Source organism: Lepisosteus platostomus, chromosome 7 (genome assembly GCF_059453375.1).
Source record: "Lepisosteus platostomus isolate fLepPlt1 chromosome 7, fLepPlt1.hap1, whole genome shotgun sequence".
Lineage (NCBI taxonomy): Eukaryota > Metazoa > Chordata > Actinopteri > Semionotiformes > Lepisosteidae > Lepisosteus > Lepisosteus platostomus.
This window is the reverse complement of record NC_142617.1, coordinates 62215345-62237250: the sequence shown is the minus strand read 5'-3', so window position 1 is coordinate 62237250 and position 21906 is coordinate 62215345. Positions and strand designations below refer to the sequence as shown.

The 21906-nt window shown below is 37.7% G+C and overlaps 1 protein-coding gene and 1 non-coding gene across 3 annotated transcripts in view; both read left to right on the top strand.

Annotated features, from left to right (window-relative positions):
• The first annotated feature begins 1462 nt into the window (after positions 1-1462).
• LOC148659414 (ras-related protein Rab-8B) overlaps positions 1463-21906 on the top strand; it is a 127546-nt gene continuing 107102 nt past the window's right edge. For both annotated transcript variants that reach the window (XR_015940467.1, XM_088641616.1), the window contains exons 1-5: positions 1463-1698; positions 19151-19211; positions 20125-20185; positions 20964-21041; positions 21781-21870. Coding sequence is in view for 1 of the 2 variants with exons in the window: in XM_088641616.1 (XP_088497742.1) it covers positions 1575-1698; positions 19151-19211; positions 20125-20185; positions 20964-21041; positions 21781-21870 (414 nt within the window). In the remaining variant the exon portion in view is untranslated. The remainder of the gene's footprint in view (positions 1699-19150; positions 19212-20124; positions 20186-20963; positions 21042-21780; positions 21871-21906) is intronic.
• Positions 9738-9856, top strand: LOC148659417 (5S ribosomal RNA). Its single transcript, XR_015940669.1, has one exon. It is a non-coding gene; the product is annotated as a 5S ribosomal RNA (ribosomal RNA).

Genomic DNA, 21906 nt, shown 5'->3' with positions numbered 1-21906 from the left:
CAATTTCTCACTTGTCCTCCTGATCTGCTGTGCATCGGTGAGGGTGGTGAATATGGGCTATCCTTAGGTTTGGGATGAATAGCGCCATAGAAACACAACAGCTACATTATTGTTATTGAATTAAATGACTCATTTACTGTTTGATGAATAATCCAAGCCCTACACCAGCTTTATTTTTTTAATTCTGATTAATTATAACCCCCTCGTTGGTTAGCGAGGTACTTGTGTGTGCGGGAAACCCCTGAAAGAAACATGGCCGTTACTCCAAGTCCACATCGTGCGGTCTGGGAAGAAGACCCTCCTTTCACTGCTGTGGCATAGCTGCCCACTACGTGCTGCCCACCCTGACCACCTTTGGACCACTGCCCCTTCCACGCGTGGCCTGACGACCGACCGCGTCAGAAAGATAACGGTTAACTTCGCACTTTTAAAATAAATATAGGTTATATAAAGTGTTGGACCTTATAAACATCTCGGTAATTATATTCGCTGGATAAATTATTCATTTATAAATTATAATGTATATACATTCCAGTAGTTTATGTAAATTCTTCATATTTTTCAGTATTCCCTGAAAAAAACATGCAATTCATGTTCTTGAGAGATCCTGAAGATACATATCAATTATGCCCTTATTTTGGTCTTTTTTCCCTAAATTAAATCTGAGATTTATAGATTAGGACGTGGTATATCGAGTATACATACATATATATATAAATAGGTTTATTCCCTGCTGAAAAAAAGAAAAGAGAAAACACAATGTTTCGGCCGTGGAGCCTTCTTCAGGTGTGAGTCTCCTTCAGGTGTGAGTCTTCTTCAGGTGTGAGTCTTCTTCAGGTGTGAGTCTTTTTCACACCTGAAGAAGGCTCCACAGCCGAAACATTGTGTTTTCTCTTTTCTTTTTTTCAGCAGGGAATAAACCTGTTACTTGTTCCTTTGCAGCCTACGCATGCTGACGCAGCTCCCCACCTGAACTATATAAATGGACATTGTATATTGTAGTTCTAGATGCCATGTATGTGAGATAAGGAGAGCTGGAAGCATGTACAATCAGTAGGGTGTAGCACTAGTAAGAACAAGATGAAGAATGATTAACTGCTCCATAGCTAGAAACCCACTGGCTCGTCAGGCTTCAAGGCGTGAAGCAATCAGCACGAGTCCATCACAGGGCGTACCCCCAGCAATGCTGGTCTCTGCTTGCACTTGTGGGTGAACTGGAGCAACTGGGGTAAAGCACCTCACTCAAGGTACATCAGCAGTCTCTGCAGCCTGGGCTTGTAACCCCCAACCCACCGGGTAACGAGTCCAGAGGCGTACCCAGGACGTTACGCTCCCCCCTAACTTAGCGCAGGAAAATGCGTTGTGTTAAAGACTACATTTACCATGATTCCTAGCGATTTCGTGGCTGGTGGGTTCCCTTGACGTTCTCAATGACAGATGATACATTGACGTCATCGCAGGGCCCTCCCTTCCCCTCGGTGTATGGATACAGAGTGTCAGAAGTACAGAGTAACTGAAAGAGCTCGGGTGTTGCTACATTGTCACTTATCAGGAGGAGAGAAACGAAGGAGAAAATGGCGAAAACGTACGATTATCTTTTTAAACTCTTGCTCATAGGAGACAGCGGGGTCGGTAAGACTTGTCTGCTTTTCAGGTTTAGCGAAGATGCGTTCAACACCACCTTCATTTCCACTATAGGTAAGTTAACGGGTTTCTTTTTATCTATTTTAAAATTTTCGGGGGGTAGGTAGTTTGACGAAGGTAATTGAGCTATTGCATAGCAGAAAGACAGCGATATGAGGACACTGACACAGGAAAAGGCCTAGAAACTAGAGTAGCATCTTTACTCCACCAAGAGCACAGGAAATGGCTTTTACACAGCGAAGTTTCACTACAGACAACGGAACGTTGTTACTGTCAAGTTCTCTATTCGTACGCCTTGCACGGTGTGTGTTGTTCGATGTCCGATGTTTCTGTGAATCTTTAATCATGTGCATTGGTTTGAAAACAAAAATCCAAATTGCTGAAATTCTCTCTTAAGTATAGATGCATATATCTAGATTGGAGGAGGCATAAAAGCTATTTTCATTTAAAACCGGCACCTAAAGCTTTGGAAGCAAAGAGGGGAATAGCAAAATAACTTAATGAAACGTTAAACGTACCCTGAAAAAGTTCCAACTTGTTCATTTTCCATCACATTGTCTTGTGAAGTACATCACAATGTGCTTTTTTTATTTACTAGAGTGTACAGTATACCTCCGTAAACAGTATTTTTGACATTAAAACAATGGAAAGTTATTAGCAATGACGTGAAACTATAAGAAGCCTATTGTAAAAAAATAAATCCGATTCATGGGCAAAATGTATTTTTTTTTTAACCTTGGGTTTGATTTTGAAGGGGCACTAGCTTCTGTCTTCCCATCATCATAATAACATTACAATGTAACATTAACATAGCTTGGTATAGCTTGGCACAATTCAAATCTATTACCTGAAGGTGAAGTTAGGAACATTTGAACATTCTATATGTAACGTGTTAACATAATATCACTTGTCTATTCACTTAATAATCAACACTTGATCGAAGGGATGTGTGTGATCAAATCTGGGATTACTGTCTTAACAAACTGGAATCTTTTCTGAATGAGATTCCTAATTCATGACGCCAGTTTTTATTTTAACTCTCACTTAAATTTCCTATACAAGTCATTCTGGATAGGGTTTCCTGCCTTTCCCTTACCCGTGCAGCAAAGCAATGTTTCAGTCAAGAGCAGAAGTCACCATTCCCCTACTGACACACAATGACACGTGTTTCTCCCAACAAAAGGGAGTTCTGCTTCATCACTTTAGAAACATCTGCTCAGACAAAACCCCTGAAACCCCCCTGAGAAACTTTTTTTTTTCCCCTCTGGGATTTAAAAAAATAAATTCCTCAAATCTGAGGGAGAATCCCCCAACAGGTGACTGTGCCTGTACTGTACAGTATGTTTCCTGAATTAAACCGCGCTCCATACCTGCCTGTCCTTCGGAATTAACCTGTGTTTTTGTTGATCATTCTTGCATTGCAACCTCGTTTTCAGTTTTAGGTTGGTAAGGTTTTTAATTATGCTGAAAATCATTTACCTTATATGAGGTTATAGATGTGAGAAATACATATATTAGTGTTCCTTACAGAAAAATGTAAGAGACAGCCATTTTGCACCCCAGGGTTTCTTTGTTAGAATATGTACACATATCAACGACCCCTGTCTATTCTGCTTTTTCTGTAATAGTGTCAATCTTTGCAATATGCTTTCAGTAGAACAGGAATGTCTGTGTTATTTTGCCACCCAGAGTATTTCAGTGGGCATCAAAAATGTTCGCTGGGTTGAGATTGCCAGCCAGCCAGTCTGATAAATCTTAGTCGATACAGCTACTAAACCAGGCTACTGGCTGACTCACAGGTTATGCAAAAATAACAGAACAAATATGGATAATTTAATCTGCAGTTTAATTTATTACTGAACAGTCTAGACTGGAGATTCCTGAAGGCTTATTTTGCTTATTGATGCTTATACTGTAGGCCTAAGTATTTTCAGTGCAGGTAAACCACTAGATCAGTGCTCTTAAGCACCCAGATCTGAAATTGAAACTGAATAACTCAAGCAGGTGTCTTTTACTCACCAGATGTAAATTAACGGGGCAGCTGTAACTTTTGATCTCCTAGGGTGACCTACGTAAGTAGCAGAACTTAAATGCCTGCTATGCTGAACCTGGTTGGTAATTCCTCAAAAACAGTGACATACATACAGTACAGGTGCAGGGTGACTGGCATGCACTAGCACTGCAGCAATATGGTGGAGCTAAGGGATGGCTCGTGAAGGGCTGGATAGCTCTTCCTGGGCAAGAGACACCAGCTGATAGCGGTGCTGTGTGTCTGAAAGCATTACCATGCTGCGCAGATAACAGCACGCCTTGGAACAAGCAGCCTCAACAAAACTGTCTGCTGTTTGGTGTGGAGAGTTCTTAAGCAACAGAGCACCTTTCCAAACCTTGAGCCTTCTGTTTTGGTGTTGAACTCTATAGCAGCTCCTGAAATGAGGGGCAGGGCTGTGTTTTCAGCTGTGACTCTTAAGCTTGTTCTGTACTCTTTTGGTGAGATATTCATTCTTATTTTGGTATAAGGGCTTGGTCTGGGATGCGTGTACATTTTTCTAGCTGTAGCAGGCACAAAGAAAACTTTTGGATGAACAAGTTGTTTTAGTTCGGTAGTTGTTTGAGTTTACTCCTGATGGGTTTTTTTAAATCCTCCCAGATATCAGTTGGCTGCACTCTGGTAGCTACATGACAGAAAAAATAAAAGTGTCCCAGTGGGAGTATCGTTGCAATGCACTTCACCAATTTCATAGGTCGCAATTGAAGGCTAAAAATGATGAAGAAATTTAAAAAAGTTCAAGGAAATATTTGGACCATCCAGTGTCTGTCCATATGCACCCATCAAAATTGGGTAAATGCAGATCTTTATGAATTAGTTCTATGTTTGGAGTAAAAATATTTAAGCTTCAATTCTCTTCACCAAGTCAGCGAGCCTGCATTTTACATAGTGAGGTAGGTAGCCTCAGTACACGTGCTTGATGTTTAGAGTCTTCAGATGTAGGCCTTCTCTGAACTAGGATAAAACATGTGGTTTAGTTTCTGGTTGTTCTGGATTTGCTACTAAAAATTGGTAATATGTTTTCTCTTTGTCAATTTGTAGTTGAGGAAAATATACACTCTGCTTCCTTGTGGCTGTGTTTTTTTTGCTTCATATTTCCCTGTACTCCTGAATTACAGAGTGCTGTGACCTCCGGCTGGGATGTAAGAATGGAGGAATTGGAAGGAATTCCCATGCTGGCACAAATGGAAAAGACCATAATGATATGATAACATTGCAGTGGTTTCCTCTGAAACAAACAGGAACCAAACGGTTCACAAATAGGTGGAGAGTTGTTACGAGCTTTAGAGCATAGACTGAGTACTACAGTGGGAAATTCCCCTGGAAAGCAAACAAACTGAGCTGTACAGAAAGCCTTTTGAAAAAATACAGAAGTTTCCAGGAAAAGGTGACATTTTCAATTCTTTGTCACGATTTCAGCTCTTCAGCATGACTATTTTTTTCTTGCTTTCTGCATAGTTGATTTTATAACAATACCAGTTTTTTTTTGTTGATTTTATAGACTTGCAGTACCTTGTAATGCAGTAGGCTTTAGCAGTTCTAAGGCTGGTTTTAATCAAAGTAGTGTTTAACGTGTGCTACTAGTGTGAATAAAAATAAAAGCTTTTATTTTTTTAATTTTCAGATAAACTTTAAGCAGTTACTCAAATACAGTATGCGGAATTGGGAAAAAATAGTTAATGTTGGGTGTTAAGGATAAACAAAAAAGGCGTGAGCTGTGGAATGTGGTAGATAAAGGTTTGTGAGTGATATTCAGAAAATAACAAAACCACTAATGAAATTATTAAACATCAAGTGTTCAGAAGGCATAGTAACATAAAATATCAATAGGTTAATCAGGTTGTTATACTGAACAAAAATGAGAGGAAGTCAATGTGGTCCATGCATGATAGTTATTATGGTTTGGTTTATGTAAAGCACTTTTTGAATGTAATCCAAATGTTGTTTCATACATTTCTGTTTAATTCATCTTAAATTTGGGATCCATACAAACACTCATTCCCATATTTCATTGAAGAGTGATTAGTGGAAGGCAAGCCCTTGCTTATTATCTGCACTTGACATAAAGTGCTTTGTATGTTCAAGTAGCCTGTGATATGTTTTTGAGCTGTAGACAGTGTCAGTGTCTTCTCAACAGCAATGTGCTGGCACTACTTAGTAAAACCCTCACAATTAAAATGTACAATTAGCAGTAGCACGTTCTCAAGATCTCAAGCTGTCATTTTTTTTAACATGGTTTATTTATTAAAGAACAATCTTTGCAACTTTTGACCAGTGTTTTTTATTATGTTTTGTGTGTGTGTGTGTTGGGTCACTATATTTAAAGTCCCTTCAGAAAGAACTGTTAATTGCACCAGAAGCTATGAATTAAAGCTGCCTTATGATCATAAAGATATGCTACCCTGAATGAAAATATTTACATGTAGGTCTCTGCAGTAGGTACATGGAATTAGAAGTATGGTGCCCAGGAATAAAGCAGTAGCCAGTTTCGGGAAGGCATGACTTCAGATCAGAATCAAGCTTTATTTTAATGTGATGCGAGTTTGTTTTGTTACATCTTGTTCTCTAAAGACTTTCAGCTTAATATAAATTGAAAGTGAATGTGCCTTCTTAAGGTCTGGGTGGACATCGTGGTTCTGAAGTGCAGGAAATGGCTGTGTTGGTGTTTTATTACTGGCTTAGTAGACCTGGCAGTGTGATTTGCTTTCCTGTCACCGTGAAGGAAAAATTCCCAAACAGCGTCTTCCAGATGAGTCCTCTTACATTAATGAACCTCTGGGTATTTCATTGTCAGGTGCTAGCGTATACAGTATGTATGGTGCAGAGTGAGATGAGCTGTATAATTACTGATTGTACTGTTAAAAAATATCATCTCTTCGCTTAAGTATATGGTACTTCCCTACAGATGAGAAGAAACAAAAATTATTTCACGTCTAAAATATAAGAGGCCTCATTAAGCTCAAAATTGATTGCTGTTGAAGTGACTTAAAGGTGATATTTGAAGTGAACAATGCTGGTGGGTAGAAAGAGGCCCACTGCCAGACACACTGTATGCAAAGAGGTGTCAGTGTTAAATGTTAGTATTACACTTCCATTAGCAGCTGCCTTTGCCTCTGGGGTGGGTGATTCCCCAGCTCCCTCTCTTCTTGGAGTGAAAGATGGTCTTTCTTATTGCAGATACTGGACGCAAACTCGGAAAGAAAGCAAAATTCTGAGTCAGCATTTGCTGTTTTAAGTAGAATCATTACAACACATGGAAGTATTTTTCTAAGGCAGTGTTGTAAAATGAAGACTGGAACAGGAATTCCCTTTTTGAGTTTCAAGAAAAGCTGACATGTACATGAGTAAATTAATCTCTACCAGGACCTTATTTTCTTATTCATATTGCCAATCTGGACTCCAGTATAGTTAGTAATCCAGTCTGTTTGCAGATGACATTAATATAGAAGAGTCAGCAAACACTGTAGAAGTTGGAAAAGAAATTCAAAATGATTTAGACAGAATTCAAGACAGGGAAAACACCTTGCAGATAACGTCTAACAGACAAGTGCTGCGTTTTTATCGAGGTGACAAAACATAAAATATAGTTAAATTCTATAATATATTTATATTTTATACAATTAGAAATTGTATAATTAAAATGACTTAGGTGTTTATGTTGACACTTTCTACTTTAGACATCATAGGACACAAAAGGAAAACAGAATTTAAGGTCAAATATTTACCACTGCTGAAGTCAATGGACATTATCATTTTACAGTGCACAATTAGGACCTTAGAACGCTGTGCAATCTTGGTCACCAGATTACAAATGATATTGAAGCTCTGCAATAAATTCAAAGAGGAGCTAGCAGATGTTTCCCTGAAAAGAATGTCTGTTCTGTCAAACTGAACCTTTATAGTTTTGGACAGAAAAGACTGCAAAGGGTCCTGACTCAAGTATTCAGAATCCTCACAGGTATTGACAAAGTTAACCCCATCAGCTTCTTCTGAAGCAATTGTAAAACGTGAATCAGAAAACACAGGTCGAAAGTATGGGGGAGTGCATTTTAAACTGCAAGGAGGACTTGCTGTTTTGCAAAAAAAAAAGGTTGTGGGAGTCTGAAACAAGTCACCAAGCCACGTTATTGAAGCCGATACCTTGGACGTTTCCAAGAAATGTCTGGATGAGTTCATTAGCTTAATCAGTCAGTTCAAAAACCTCCTCTCATTTGTAACTATTTTATGTTCATATAGCCAATGACATTTCATGTATGCGTTGTCCACAGCTACAGTATTTGTAGTAACGGGTTTATGTGTCACCTACAGTTTGATTTGTATTATAAAAACATTTGTATATTATGTATCCTTTTAAAGAAACGTTGTATAGACTATGGCAAATCAATTATTTAGTGTGTTATTTGAAAGGTACATGTTGGAAAAAGCCATGGAATGCTCTGAAGATCTGGGAAAGCAGGTTTCTCAGAATATTCCGCAGCAGTTATTGTCTTTGTCACTTCTCGTGGTTGGGCTATTCTGAGCTCATTGTTGCATAGCAATAATGACAGGAAAGTTTTATTGGCTTAAACCTCATTCTGTTCTCCCGGCCAGAAGTTCACTGCAGTGGAAACAAACTGTAGAGGAGTAAACCAACCATCCACAGAGCTAACCTCATGTCTGTGACTGAATGCGCAAAATTTAGCATGTATTGAAAGTGTATTTGTGCTGTTGTCAGTCAAGTTCTGCACTTAGTATAAGGCTGTCAGGAGGCATTTGCTGAATATCTGCATGTTCGGTGAAAATCTAAATATTGTTCCATAAATAGGTTTATTATTCTAAGTTCTTGCAGTCTGCCACTGATAAAACAATATGAAAAAAGTCTTTCAGTACAAACAGAGAAAAACAGTTAATAATGTCTGTTAAAAAATGGCCTGTTTCAATAATTTCTCTTTTTTAAAGCCTTGCAAAATAAGAAATCAGAAACATCAGCATCAGCTTTGGTTTTATCACTATAGCTTTCATCGTATACCTGTTTTTTGGATGCAGTACTTTTTCCAGACATGTAATTTTAACCATCTGATCAACAAATATTCAAAAGCACCTCAGGTTTACAATAAATAATGACTATTTATTGATGCATTCAATTAGCATGGCTCATTCACACAAACAGCTGGTGATTAGATTTTAAACTGTTGTTTTCATGTTTTCTATTAGCATTGGAATTGTGTGCTTTTAACTGTCAAGATTAGGAGTTAAACTGTGTTAAATAGGGCAATGCTCAGCTGAAGTAGGGCTTCATTTGTTGGTATCGAATACATTATAAGTATAGAACTGTACAACGGGTTATGTTTTGATTACTTTGAATTGATACTTAGCAGTGAGTCACCTCTTTTTCAAGTGGAAGAAACAGTGGTCTTTATAATATAATATTTACATATGCATTTTTATGAGTATTTGGTTAGTGGCAGCATTACATAGCTCAAACCAGTGAACGCAATCTCCAACAATTCAGTTTCATTTGTTTCTGTACCATCATGTGCAATAATAGCATCTTCTTGTAATCTGAAACACTTCATAAAGCACATTCATAACAATTACCGCTTTTAAGTGGCAGTATTCCCTGTGTTTGACAGTTAACACACTGTCACTAACACTGTTCTTTTCTTCATGAGCTGGAAGGAGACAGAGCAGACAGCAGAGGAGCATGATGGGAAGGCTGTAGTTATGTGCTATGGATACGCTTCTATAAGAAGTATCTCCCTGAATGTATAATTAATAGGGAGATTTCTGAGTGCTTATGGAAGAACTGCGCCTGATAGATATGTTTTTCATCCCTGAAGAGCTCAGAGGCAGTCACGACATCAGGGCTTTCTCATTTATCAACTGAACATTTGAAAACTGATTTAAAAATCTCCTGGAGGATCCATTCCTGTTTTTTAAGATCTCTTTGATGTAGTGAAGAATAACCTGATATTCTATATAAACATTACCTTTTTCAGTCTAAAAAGGTAATGGTTTTAGGATGTTCAGTCAAGGGAATAAAAGAAAGAAATTTAAATATATGGCTTACGGCCACACCCCCTTGAGCACGCCCGATCTCGTCTGATCTCGGAAGCTAAGCAGGGATGGGCCTGGTTAGTACCTGGATGGGAGACCGCCTGGGAATACCAGGTGCTGTAAGCTTTTAAGCGCAGGAGGCGCCCTATCCCCGCTCGCTCGCTCATTCCCCTGTTCACACGTGCAGCGCGGCTTTTCGTCTTTTTATTTGTCAGCTTTGTTGAGACACGGGTGCTTGTGTATTAGCGTGAGCGTTTCTTATTCTGATCATGAACTGCATAGTTTAGTAGGGTTTACTTGATAATGTGATTCAGTATTTCGCATGACAAATGTGACAGTTAACCACTAATTAACAATTTATTCAAGCACTCAATTAAGCATAAAGGGCAAGAGATGTGCTCCATTAAGTCAGGTCCATATAATAAAATGTGTCTGTTCAGATGTCAACAGATTCATTGGTAGGAAAGATAAGAGGGATGTAAATGTTACAAGAAAAATCTAAACCTCAGGAAGGTTCAAGAACTCATTTATGATATATTTTCAATACCTGTGAATTTAATTTTAAGATATCTCTCTGTCCAGCAATGCTCCACTAAGTTGTGAACCATTAGGTATTGCTTAAAACAACTGGGTTATTCTCCTGGTGATGTGTTTAAATAATCAATTTTTACAGAAACATGATCTATTGTTCGTGAACGGACTTGGATCCCTGCTCTCGGAAATATTCTCATTTTTTCCTGTGGGGTGTTGTCTGGGTGATGGAAGCACCGGTGAACAGCCGTTTCTTGGTTTTGTGGGATTTAATCCTACAGCAGGGTAACATTGTGACCACAGTTATGCGAGCAGGTGTGACATTTTGTGAAAGTCTTCTAAATGTGTGAGCTCTAAAGGATGCAGGAGGAAAAAGAGAATTTAAGTATGTAACCCCCTTTTTTGTAAGTTTAAGAATTATTTGTTTGAGTTATGGCCAATAAGATTTTATGTACTGTACTTTTTAATAAGGCTCATAATAGCTAAGTAGGTGTTTATTTTACTCATAAAATGATTTGTCTTGCAGTTGTAAATCAATTTGAAAAGCATGCATTCTTTCCCAGTGTCCACAGGATATCACTTTTCAGATTGATAAATAGTCTGACAACATTTCTGCATCTTAGTCAAGAAGTTCCGAGTTAATGTTCTGTGGTGGGGAAAAATGTTTGTTTAATGAAAGAATACACATTGCTCCAGAGAATGTTTTATAATTGCGAGAAAAATAGAATTTGTGTTATTTTTATTTCTGGGATTTCTCTCTCCGAATAGCAGAAAGATAGGTTATATGATGATTCATTTAATTAGAATGTTAATCTCCATTTGTAATATGTAAGATTCCAGAATTGCTTGGGATTTGATATAATAGTCAAGTTAATTAAATTGTTTGGAATCTGACCTAAGACACTGTTTTCATCCTATATACTGCTGCTTGGCAACATTTATGAAATTGCAGTTTCTTCAAACATAATTGAAAGTCAACACATTCAGTACTTAAGGGACAAGGATCTGGGTTTACAATGACATTTTCTAATTAATTTGTGTTAATAAAACACCCACAATCATATGGAGAATGATATAGAATATAATGTAGAAATGGACTTGAATAAAGAAGTAATCTAAATTGTGTTCTTTCTCTCCCAGTGCCTTATATGCATGAGTTTCTTCCTTGTCACTCTTTATTGCTTGCTCAGTTTGTTCTTTGCAATTGCCAATTCACAGTTGAGGAGAATTACAGTGTGAAGTAACTGGAATGCAGTGAAAAGGGGAACTAAATTACTGCGGAGCACAGGGGCTGATTATTATGTGCTGAAATTGGTTTAACGCTTATGCATCCCAAGTAATTTCATTTTGTAGATCTCGAGATATGTTTGTAAAAGGTACTTTGAAAAGAATGAAAGTTGCCACAGACAATTTGTAAACAAAATGCACAAGCGGGAAATGGAATGATACATAAACATTTTAAACCATTCATTTCAAATCGATAAGATGATGATCAAACCATATTTAATTGTATTTTCTTTCTTTGGCGTTCTGCACAGCTCCGCAGCACGTTCAATGTAATTTTAGACCTTTGCCATGGCAAGTGGCAGGGAAAGGTCCTTTTAAAAATAGGCCATTACAATTACAAGTTACTGTGTCCTTTTTTTAAATTGATAGAAGCTTGAGGAAACTGCTTTTATGCGATAATGTATTAATTGACATTAATTAGCCATACTATGAGCTACTGTATAATCACTGTAACTGAGGACTTTTTAAATTTAATGTGGTCGTCTTACTGTAGCTCCCTATAAATTACAAAAAAGAATCCTTTACACAAGTAACTTGTAATCCATTGCACTTTTAAAAAAAAATCCCCAATAGTGGTTGGGGGTGTTGATTGTAAAAATAGCATGTGCGTTTGTCCATTATGCTTGAATGACCTAACGTCTCTACAATTTCAAGAACTGACATGACATTGAAATGACAGAATGATTTGCTTGATAACCTGAAAAACGCCTGCAATGAAAGACGGGGAGCAGGGAAGAGATTAGCAATTTCATCCCATCCAGGACTGTGGCACACTGCCTTGGTAGCAGTTTTATTAACATTACAGGTGTGTAAGGAGAGACCGTACACAGGTACACAGGTGCAGTCCTCGGGGGGGCCAGAATCCAAAAGGTCTCTTTACACATCAGCATCTAAAGACCTTGGAAAAGCGTTGAACTGGTTCAGCCGAGATAAAGGTGAGCTCCGATATGTCATAAAAAGCAGAGATGAGGTGAAAACCCGGAGACACCGTGGCCTTCAAGGGTTGGAGTTGTACAGCCCTGCTGTATTGCTTTGTAGGTCTTTACACGAGGGATCGTCTAACCCAGTTTACAAGTAAGGGCCCAGAATCTACAGCTCTTACCCAGGCAGCCCAGCGCTCCTCTTTCATACAGGCTGTGTGACTAGGAAAAAGAGTATCTGCTTGTATTTAGTTGTATTCTGGAAGGTTATTGAAATAACAAAATTCAGCTCAGCATCAATAAATATTGTTTTGATGTCAGTGTGGTCTAACAGTAAGCGGCAGCCAGTGAAAGACTATGGTGTCAAGGTGTTCCTTCAGTAAATACAAGTAGAATGAAACAGGATGGTTTCAGGCTGAATTCCATATGTAGATTTTAACAAGGCTCTACAAGTTCACAGTCTTGGAGAAATGTATGTGGGGAGAATCTGACCCGTTTTTTTATCAGCCCTAAAATAAAAAAACAAACCAACAACAAAAAGGCAGCAGTTCACAGTGTTGAAGAGCAGGTTGTGACTCACTCACACATATTCTGGTCATGCCCAAAAATACAACAGGACTGGAAATCTCTACATATAACTCTTAACGATATAGTAAATGTGAACATACCATTTGAATTTTCTGTTATGTATTTGGACAATTTTGACTTTGATCATATTGAAGTAAAGGGTAGATATATATTAGGGATTCTGTTTGCAGCTAGTAAAAAAAGCAACAAAATCACCAACACACGAACAATGGGTTGATGCTGTGAATGAAATCTGTATAATGGAAAAGGTAACTTTTTCTCTCAGGTTACAGGCAGAGAGGTTTAGCAAATACTGGGAAACATGGATTAATTTTGTCTCCCCACTGAGACCTGATTTCAGTTTATGAGAGAATACACAGTAATATTTCTGAGTGGACAATTTTGTTGTTTGTTGTGTTTCTCAATAAACAATTGTATTTTCTTGTATAAACCCCCCCCCCCCCCCACCATATCTTCTGGCATAATGTAAATAGTTTATTTTATATGGTATAAAGATAATGTAACAAAAATGAAAGCTGAAGGCAAACATTTATTTTGCAGTTCTGGATGCATCCTGTTTGTAAATCTTTGCATCACTAAATAATACGTTTTTTTAAAAAGAGAATGGTTTCAGGCTGCCAGAGGAATGAACACCTTCATGGATGCAGCCCAGAAGAAAAGATGAGACTTTGAAATGCACACAGAACCCGATCAAATGCCCTCAAATGCATTTTTTGACTTCTTCGGCTGTGGAGCCTCACACCCAAAGAAGGCTCCACAGCCGAAACATTGTGTTTAATTTCTTTAATTTTCTGCAGGAATAAACCCTCTACCTGCTCCTTTATGTCCTCCAGTGTCTGCTTCCTGGAATAAATCAAATGATCTGCCTGTGTCAATCTGCCTATCTGCAAGCAGATCAAGGCTGAATGTAATCATGCCTGACCTATTGACACAGTTCCTGTCAATGGCAGGGTCAGTCCTTTCTGGAAGTTAAAGCTAGTAAATAATTACATGTCTGAGATGTCCAAGTGATTCTTTTTGCTTTTCCTGCTGGTTAGAGGCTGTTCTGGGTTTCCATTTATCTTTGTTATAAAGCTGCTTTGTGTAAGGCACTTCTGCTTGACTATAAAACAGGAAGTATTGAGTTATCTTGACTTTGCTCATTTTGTTCCACGTGGTGACAGCACTTCTTTAATTAGCAGTGTGTGTAATATTATGAAGCAGCACTTTCAGCAGATTGTTGTTTCACTTCAGTATCCAAGGTGGCTCATCCTTTATAGACTTTATGCATAATGCAGAATTGTGATTCTCTGAAATGAGGAACACCCAGCTGAACTGCCTTGTGTACGTGTTCGAAAGCCTAAAATCAAAGCCCTTTCTTTTTTGTGTTGCAAAATGCACATGAACATAACGTATAAATACATTTAAAAAGGTACACTAATCAGATTAGAAAGCGATTAATGAAAGAACTAGAAAAGATTATAGTCTGTTGTGAGTTATGTAACCTTTTTATTCTTACAGTCCTAAGTGCTTTTTAGCTGTGGTTGTTATTTACCAGTTTGATACCGATTCCCCCTCTTTTATGAGCAGTAGTGAAAGTAACAGAACTGTGTCCATAAAATAAATATTTCATCTTAAATATTTTATGCAATTCCAAGAACTAGAGCAGGAAATACTGTTTCTGTAGTGGCTACGTTGATGCCTTCACAGAGGACATTAGGAGATGTGACCAGTTCTGCTCATGCTCTGAGGCGGGAATCCTGTTTTGATCGTATTTGTTTGTTCATATTTTAGGAATATTTTCTTTCTCCACAAACCCATTTCGTGAGCACCTACGTAATACTATATATTTCAAACGTTTCAAGGCTAGATTAAGGGAGGGATTGTGTGCACAAATAAGGTTTCTGATTTCCACGGGTGCTGATTGTATTTGGATAATGAGGATCTGCTCCATTATGTTCCTTTCAGATGACTTTAATTGTTTAGTGTTGTTGGACTAACTTTGGAGGAAAATGAAGCATTTGTTTCTACTATTGGAAATAAAAGGGAAAATAAAAGAGTATTTATACCCTTTAAGGGCCAAACACAAAATGTTGTAATATCTGACCAACCTAAGATCTGATGGATATGAAAGACTCTGGTTACTATGTAAGAACTGGAGTAAATGATGGTTATGCTTGTGACTTTGAGAGGGTACATCTGCACACAGAACTTGATGTTGTGGTTATAAGGGCTTTACCTGCAGAGATCCTACCTACACTGCCATGCTGAATTAGAGAAAGTGTCTTGTGCTCTGTGGTTGTGACTGGATCACCAAAGGGTCTTTTTTTATCATATTGAACTGTAGAATATGAAGTGTCTAACCCCTGATATTTCATTCTGGTGACAAAATGAACAGAGGCTGTTCTGTTAGAGGCCACAGCTGGGTCTTGTGACAGTCAGCTGGTTGAGTGTCATAAGGGAGGGTTCTGCATTCTTCAGCCTGTTCAATAATCAGGGAGGGATCAGCTACTTACTATGGGAACTGCAGCCACCTCACTTCCTCTTACAAGAGTGGGAGAGAGAGAGGTCAATGTCCTGCATCCTGTCCACACTGCAGGCTTCCACTACTGCCTGAAACACTCGTTTGTTCCATTTCCTTTGCTTCGGTTGTGACAGAACTGGTTGTTACAAGTGCAAGTATGAAATAGATCACTTTTTCTTCTTGAGCGGCTGCCTTTTTGATATGTGAATCACACGTAATGAAATTTTGCCCCTTATTGTGTAATTCTCAGGCTTTCAGAAGAGGGGAAATTGAATCATAGTTATCTTAATTCACCACCTTTGGGATTATTCTCCTATTTTCAGTCAAGCAGCATTCTTCTTGCTTTCTTGGGTAAAATAGGTACTCTGTTTCTTTATACGTTTAAAGCACACTGTATGCTATCCAAACCTATTTGTTTGGTGGGTGAAGAATAATGTTCTTGACCATAGTCAGGCAGCTGTATTGAAATACTTGACAAGGTTATTTTAGCAAGTTTGACAACTTATTTTGCTTGTCATAAAGAAAATCGCAATAAAACGGTCTTTACACAGTAATACTGACGCTTGCATTTTATCTGTCCGCAAATCTGTGTACTTGAGATTTCCATGACATGAACTGGTTAAGTACTGAGAAGCTCATTTGATTGCTAGCATGTTGCATTTTGAACTTATGAAATCTTGATTAATCTTTTATGATGGTTATACAAGCGGGCTCACAGTTGACAGCCTTATTAAAGTCTGCTTTGGATTTTCAGTTGCAGCATGTCTGAGGCAGCTCTTTAAACGCTTGAGTCAAACACCAGAGATCTGGATCCCCAGCTCTTGTTTTCTGTTGGAATGAAGCAAGAAATAGTTTATATTTATGAATCTCTGGCCACTGACCAATAGTAGCTTTGCAACACTATACAGGATACCAAAGGTGATAGTAGGGGAACAGACGCAGACCTGTATTGTGCTTTTAGTTGCAGTGTCTGCTTAACGGAAGTGGTGGACTTTTTGTTGTAAGGTTTATAGTTGCTGCGAAGCTCACCACTTCCTTTCATGTGAAATTTATGAGACTTTAGCCATTTTGTTTGCCTTCCTGCTCAGTGGGCATTCAGGCTCACTGTAAGTCTAAATATTTGTGAATTATGTTGTAGATATGATATAGTTTGAATGTGTTATAGAATCCATGTGTCACATGAGTTGTCACCCAGGTTTGAACATGAAAGGAAGTCATTTTAACTCCTCTTGTTAGAAGTAAAGAGTGATTTAAAAAAAGCACTCAACAGTATCCAAACATCTGGCCTGTCAATTATGCTTCTCAGTGTGAATGTACACATGCACATACTGTATGTTAAGATAAAATTCCTGCTCAACCTGAGAAGCCTGCAATGGTGATCTCACACACTTTTATTCATTGATGTTTTGACTGATTCGATTCTGGGATTTATATTGGAATGCACCCTCTTGTCCAGTTGTTATCTAGGTCAGGAGCCAGTCCGTAACTCAAGGGTTGCATAGGATCAGCTTATGTTATGGAGCTGCTTAAGTTTTTTTTTTTTATTTGAGAGAAATCTGTGTCTGAGATAAGGAATTAACGAGATGCACAGATCTCTGAGAAGTGGGATATCATTTTGTGAATAATAAGAATTAGCAGCTGCTCGTGAAGTTCTTGTGTTATATAAGCTGTTTATATAGTAAATTATTAAACCATAAAACACCACCAGTGGAATGGAGGTCTCATGAAGACCAGCACAATTTCCAGCTCCTCTGTGCTTAGTGATAAGTCTAGAAGTGAGAGGAGAATTCAATATAGTCTTTTTAGGAGGCAATACTGAAATCAAACGTGCAGTGTTGTTTATTCCACCAGGTAAACTATAAAGAACAGCTTATATTTTTACTGTTTAAAAATGATTGTAAATTCAATATTTGTAGCCTGTATGTTTTCTTTTGGCAATCAAAGCAACAAGTGAGGTTTAGAAAATTAGTGATGGCGGCCCGTTCTTCAGCTTCATCATCCCAATTCTGGTAAATGGGATTGAAAAGGTCATTTCAAAATCATAATCCAAGAAATTTGTCTTCGCTGGAGAGACTCAGAGTAAAGACATGTGGCAAACTTCCAAAATGTATTTAAGCTTAAATGCTTTTGCGGTAGTACAGAATAGAGGTTTTGCGATCCAACCTTAGTCTGTAGTCCATAGCTCAGACATTCTTTGCCCTGCGGAAGAAAGTCCACTGCTAACATTTTTTAACACATTGTATTTTGTGCCCTGCACTATTAATTCACAGTCTGAGACTGACTTTAGCATTCTGGGCTTCAAGCAATAATAGCTGATCCTCTAGGTTTTGATTGTGATTGAAGCTGATTATTGGTATAGAAATAACTGACAGATTCATTCTCTAATGATTCATGAATTCTCAAGGTTATCTCTGTATAACCAGGAAATTTCTATGACCATTCAAACCTGTACAATTTTCCTGTAATGCCCTTTCATTTCTTAAGTGGTGATTACATTACAAAGCATGGGGATCATGAAGGTTCAGAATTTAGGAATCACCTTGACGCTTTCCTGTATGCATATGCCAAGATGAGGTTTGGATGTCTACAGCTGAGTGTATGAGTTTAGAGAGACCTGCTTCTGAATGACTGAGGAGTTTCCTGTAAATCACGGCATTTTTTATAGGCAACCAAACACTTTTCTCTGGGATGTGGTAACGCTTTAAGAAGCTGGCTCATTTCCATTATTAAAAAAAGCTGCTGAACTACATTATGTGCGTTTGTTAATTTTCTTTGCACATAATGTAGTTCAGCAGCCTGTTTTTTTTTGTATGGAAAGAACTTTACTGCAATTTGATTTCACATCAAACACAAATTGTTTGCTTTCATGGGTTTCTGATTGTTCTGAAAACTTCTGAGGAGGATCTTATCTTATTGTAGGCTAATTAATGGTTTGATGCGCGCTTTTTAAACAAGAGGCTGTGGTTTATTCTTAGTAAGACAGTCAGACTTTTTATAACATTTTATAACTGTAGCTAAGGTGAATGAGGTATATCTTTATGAGCTGAGTAGAATTAGACCAATTACAAATCATGATGCATAAGTATATAATTGTTCAGTTCAGAGTTAAAATGACTGTACTGTGGAGTTACTGTATGTCTGTTTTAATTATCTTTATTTCATTAACACTGAAAAACTGATATGTTTTTCTCTAACCTTTTGAGAAGTCTGTTATGCTCTGTCTTTGCCTGGAATAGTTTCAGGTCGTTGTTATTTAACTGATGAGTATTAATAACAAATCTTCATTTCTGCTTAAGACCCACAAGAGCCAATTAGCAACCCAGTGGCTGACATCACTGATCTATGTTATTTTTAACATTGTTTACATGCCATTAAATAATAACTTGACTTTTTTGTCACTTTTGTCACCTTTCAGATTGTCCATTTTTTCAGTGGAGTTACTTTAAATTGCCGTTAAGGTTAAGGTTGAGTTGACGAAGACCAACATGTTATGACTTATATACTATATAGAATAGCAGAATAGCTTATCTCTAGTAGTTCTCCGTATGAAAGGATAACCATTAAAAAAAAATGTTTTTGCATTCTTCTCAGGAATCGACTTTAAAATCCGGACAATAGAATTAGATGGGAAGAAAATAAAGCTTCAGATATGGTAAGTTAAATGTAATATTTCTCTTTTTTTTGCAGATGAATGCAATGTTATCACTCAGAGAAGTATGTTATAGTTTTTCATTTCTCATTTGATCTTTAATGGTGATCAAATTAAAGTGCCAACAACAGCTTTACCGAGTGTTGATCTGAATTGCTTTTATCAAAAAGACTCAACACTGTATATTTAGATTTAGCAAAGCTCTATCTGTTAGGTGCTGTTTTGGTGGTTCTAGAGATCGTTGGTTGCTTTTGGACACATTTGTTTAATATCTTGTACTGGCTCTGTTACAGACTATGACATATGGCAGGCTTGATTGCTAAATTGTGTTGTAAAAAAGTTTTAGGTTGTACAAATATTAACATATTGCAGTATGTTTAATTAAAAACATGGCCCATACGCATACTTTCTCATAAACAGCAACAGTTGACTCTGTTGGCGGTACTCTTTATACAGTTTAAGTACCTTCCTCACTGACATTGACATCTCACTGTCCATGTATCTCCCCAGTACTACACCTTTAGAAGTAGGCTGCTCTTCTTATGCAAGGAAACTGACCTGCTTCCTTCATTTCTGAATATTGCTAGGAATTTGTATGCCATTTTTTCATTGTTTAGATAAGCCATGTCATACAGTAACGTGTAGCTTTGTTTTGGAAAGTCGAGCTATTCAGAAAGGTAGTGTGGTGAGCAGTGTGCAATGACCAAGAATGTAGTCGGGCTCTTAGTTTCTGATGGTCTTTGAAACATCTTAAAGGAGATTATCACAAGGATGGGAATAAACGTCTGATGGATTCATGTCTCAGCTGTGGGCACTGGAAATTAGAAACCCAGCAGTAAAAATAAGTGCTGTACTTATAAGAAAACAGAAATGAATTTATTTTAATTTTCTGTCTTGGTGTATGTGTCTGTTCCAGGGATACAGCTGGACAGGAACGGTTCAGAACAATCACAACAGCATACTACAGAGGAGCCATGGTGAGACTTTCATTATATATTTGGAACATACAAAAGTGCAACACCTTTTATTTATTTCACGACATTGTCCTTCAAGTATTAGATTGCCAAAAGCTGATTTAATAATCTGCACAATGAAATGAAGCTGCTTGCTGCTTAGTAGTTTTTTTACTCTTGTTTTGTGTTGGTGAGACCCCAGGTCTGACAGTAATTTTCAGCTATAGTCTTGGCAAGGAAGTCTGAAATCCCCGAGGTCTTGAACATTTAAGCCAAGCCCTGTTTGTTGGCACCAGAAAAGTTTAGTGCAGTGTTTAACAGCAAAGGACATGATGAAGTCATCATACTTTAGAAACACGTGTCTGCACAACTGGCTTCTTAAGGGAGTTTCACATCCCTCCCTTAAAAACATCCAGATAATTCTTTGCATATTCCCGCTCTAAAAAATACACTGATTTTCTTTTTGCTTATTAGCCTCAGAAAAAAACAGTACAATGCCTAGTGGATGATGCTATTTTGATAAACGTATTTGGAGCTTTGCTTGGTTTTCAATAATTTATTTAGTGAGCATTGTAAACGAGTGCATTGGATATACACATTCGATTACACTTCCTTAGAAGAAATATTTTCCCTAATAGCACAACAAATATTTTTGAGATGTGAGGCAAAATTGGAACATTTCATTATGTCATACAGTGATCTTCACATTCAGCGTACGATTTACAATACTGGACGTTCATTGCTAGTGTACACAGGTCTTGAGAATCCTGGGGTCTCTCAATTTTCACCTCTTCATACGCAGGGCATCATGCTGGTATATGACATCACAAATGAGAAATCTTTTGAGAACATAAAAAACTGGATCCGGAACATTGAAGAGGTGAGTCGCTTCAAGCCTATAGTCACCAGTAGGTTCTGCAGACCAAGGGGCTCCTTAATGTAAAAGACAAAGCAGTGTTTGGTCTAGCTCCTAATTGGTATGTAGCAGCACTAGTAGTATTGAAGGATTTTTTTTCAAAATCCCTTTCAAAACTTAAACTAATAAGTTTTGAAAGTGTGCAATTTCCTTAACTGCACCAGTGTCAGAACAGTTGTCACTTAACTGGTCATGTAACTAAGAATAATTCCTCTGAATTATATTTTTTATTTGAAACATTTCTTCTATCTTTTTAAGATTCTTGTGCATATCATGGTACTGAATAAAGTATCAGCACATAAATGCACTATACTGCCTTTATACTCTGTGCATATCCGAATATATGCACATTTTATGAATAGTTGCAGACTTATTGTGTCACCTTATATGGGGTGAGGGGTTAATAAGCTATCAAGGCAGTATTGAAGTTCTATATTATATGCATTCAGGATAACCTTTAAAAATGGTACAACTAGCAAGGTTTGTGTAAAACTAAATTAAAAGCTGAACATAATGAATTTTATTTAATTTTATGTCCACGTTGCTGCCACATACTGGTGTAAATCAGAACTGCATTTCCACGTAACAATCTTGACACATCCTCTAGCAAAGAGTGTGTCAATTCCAGCGAGAAAGTGAACAGCAGAGAACAGAGCGAAATGAAAACACATCACATTGGGTGTTTTTTTTAATCTGATCACAGCACGCTTCCTCTGATGTGGAGAGGATGATTCTGGGCAACAAGTGTGACATGAATGACAAAAGACAGGTGTCCAAAGAGAGGGGTGAAAAGGTAAGGCAGCACACTAAAGGCTTTTGATCTCCCCAA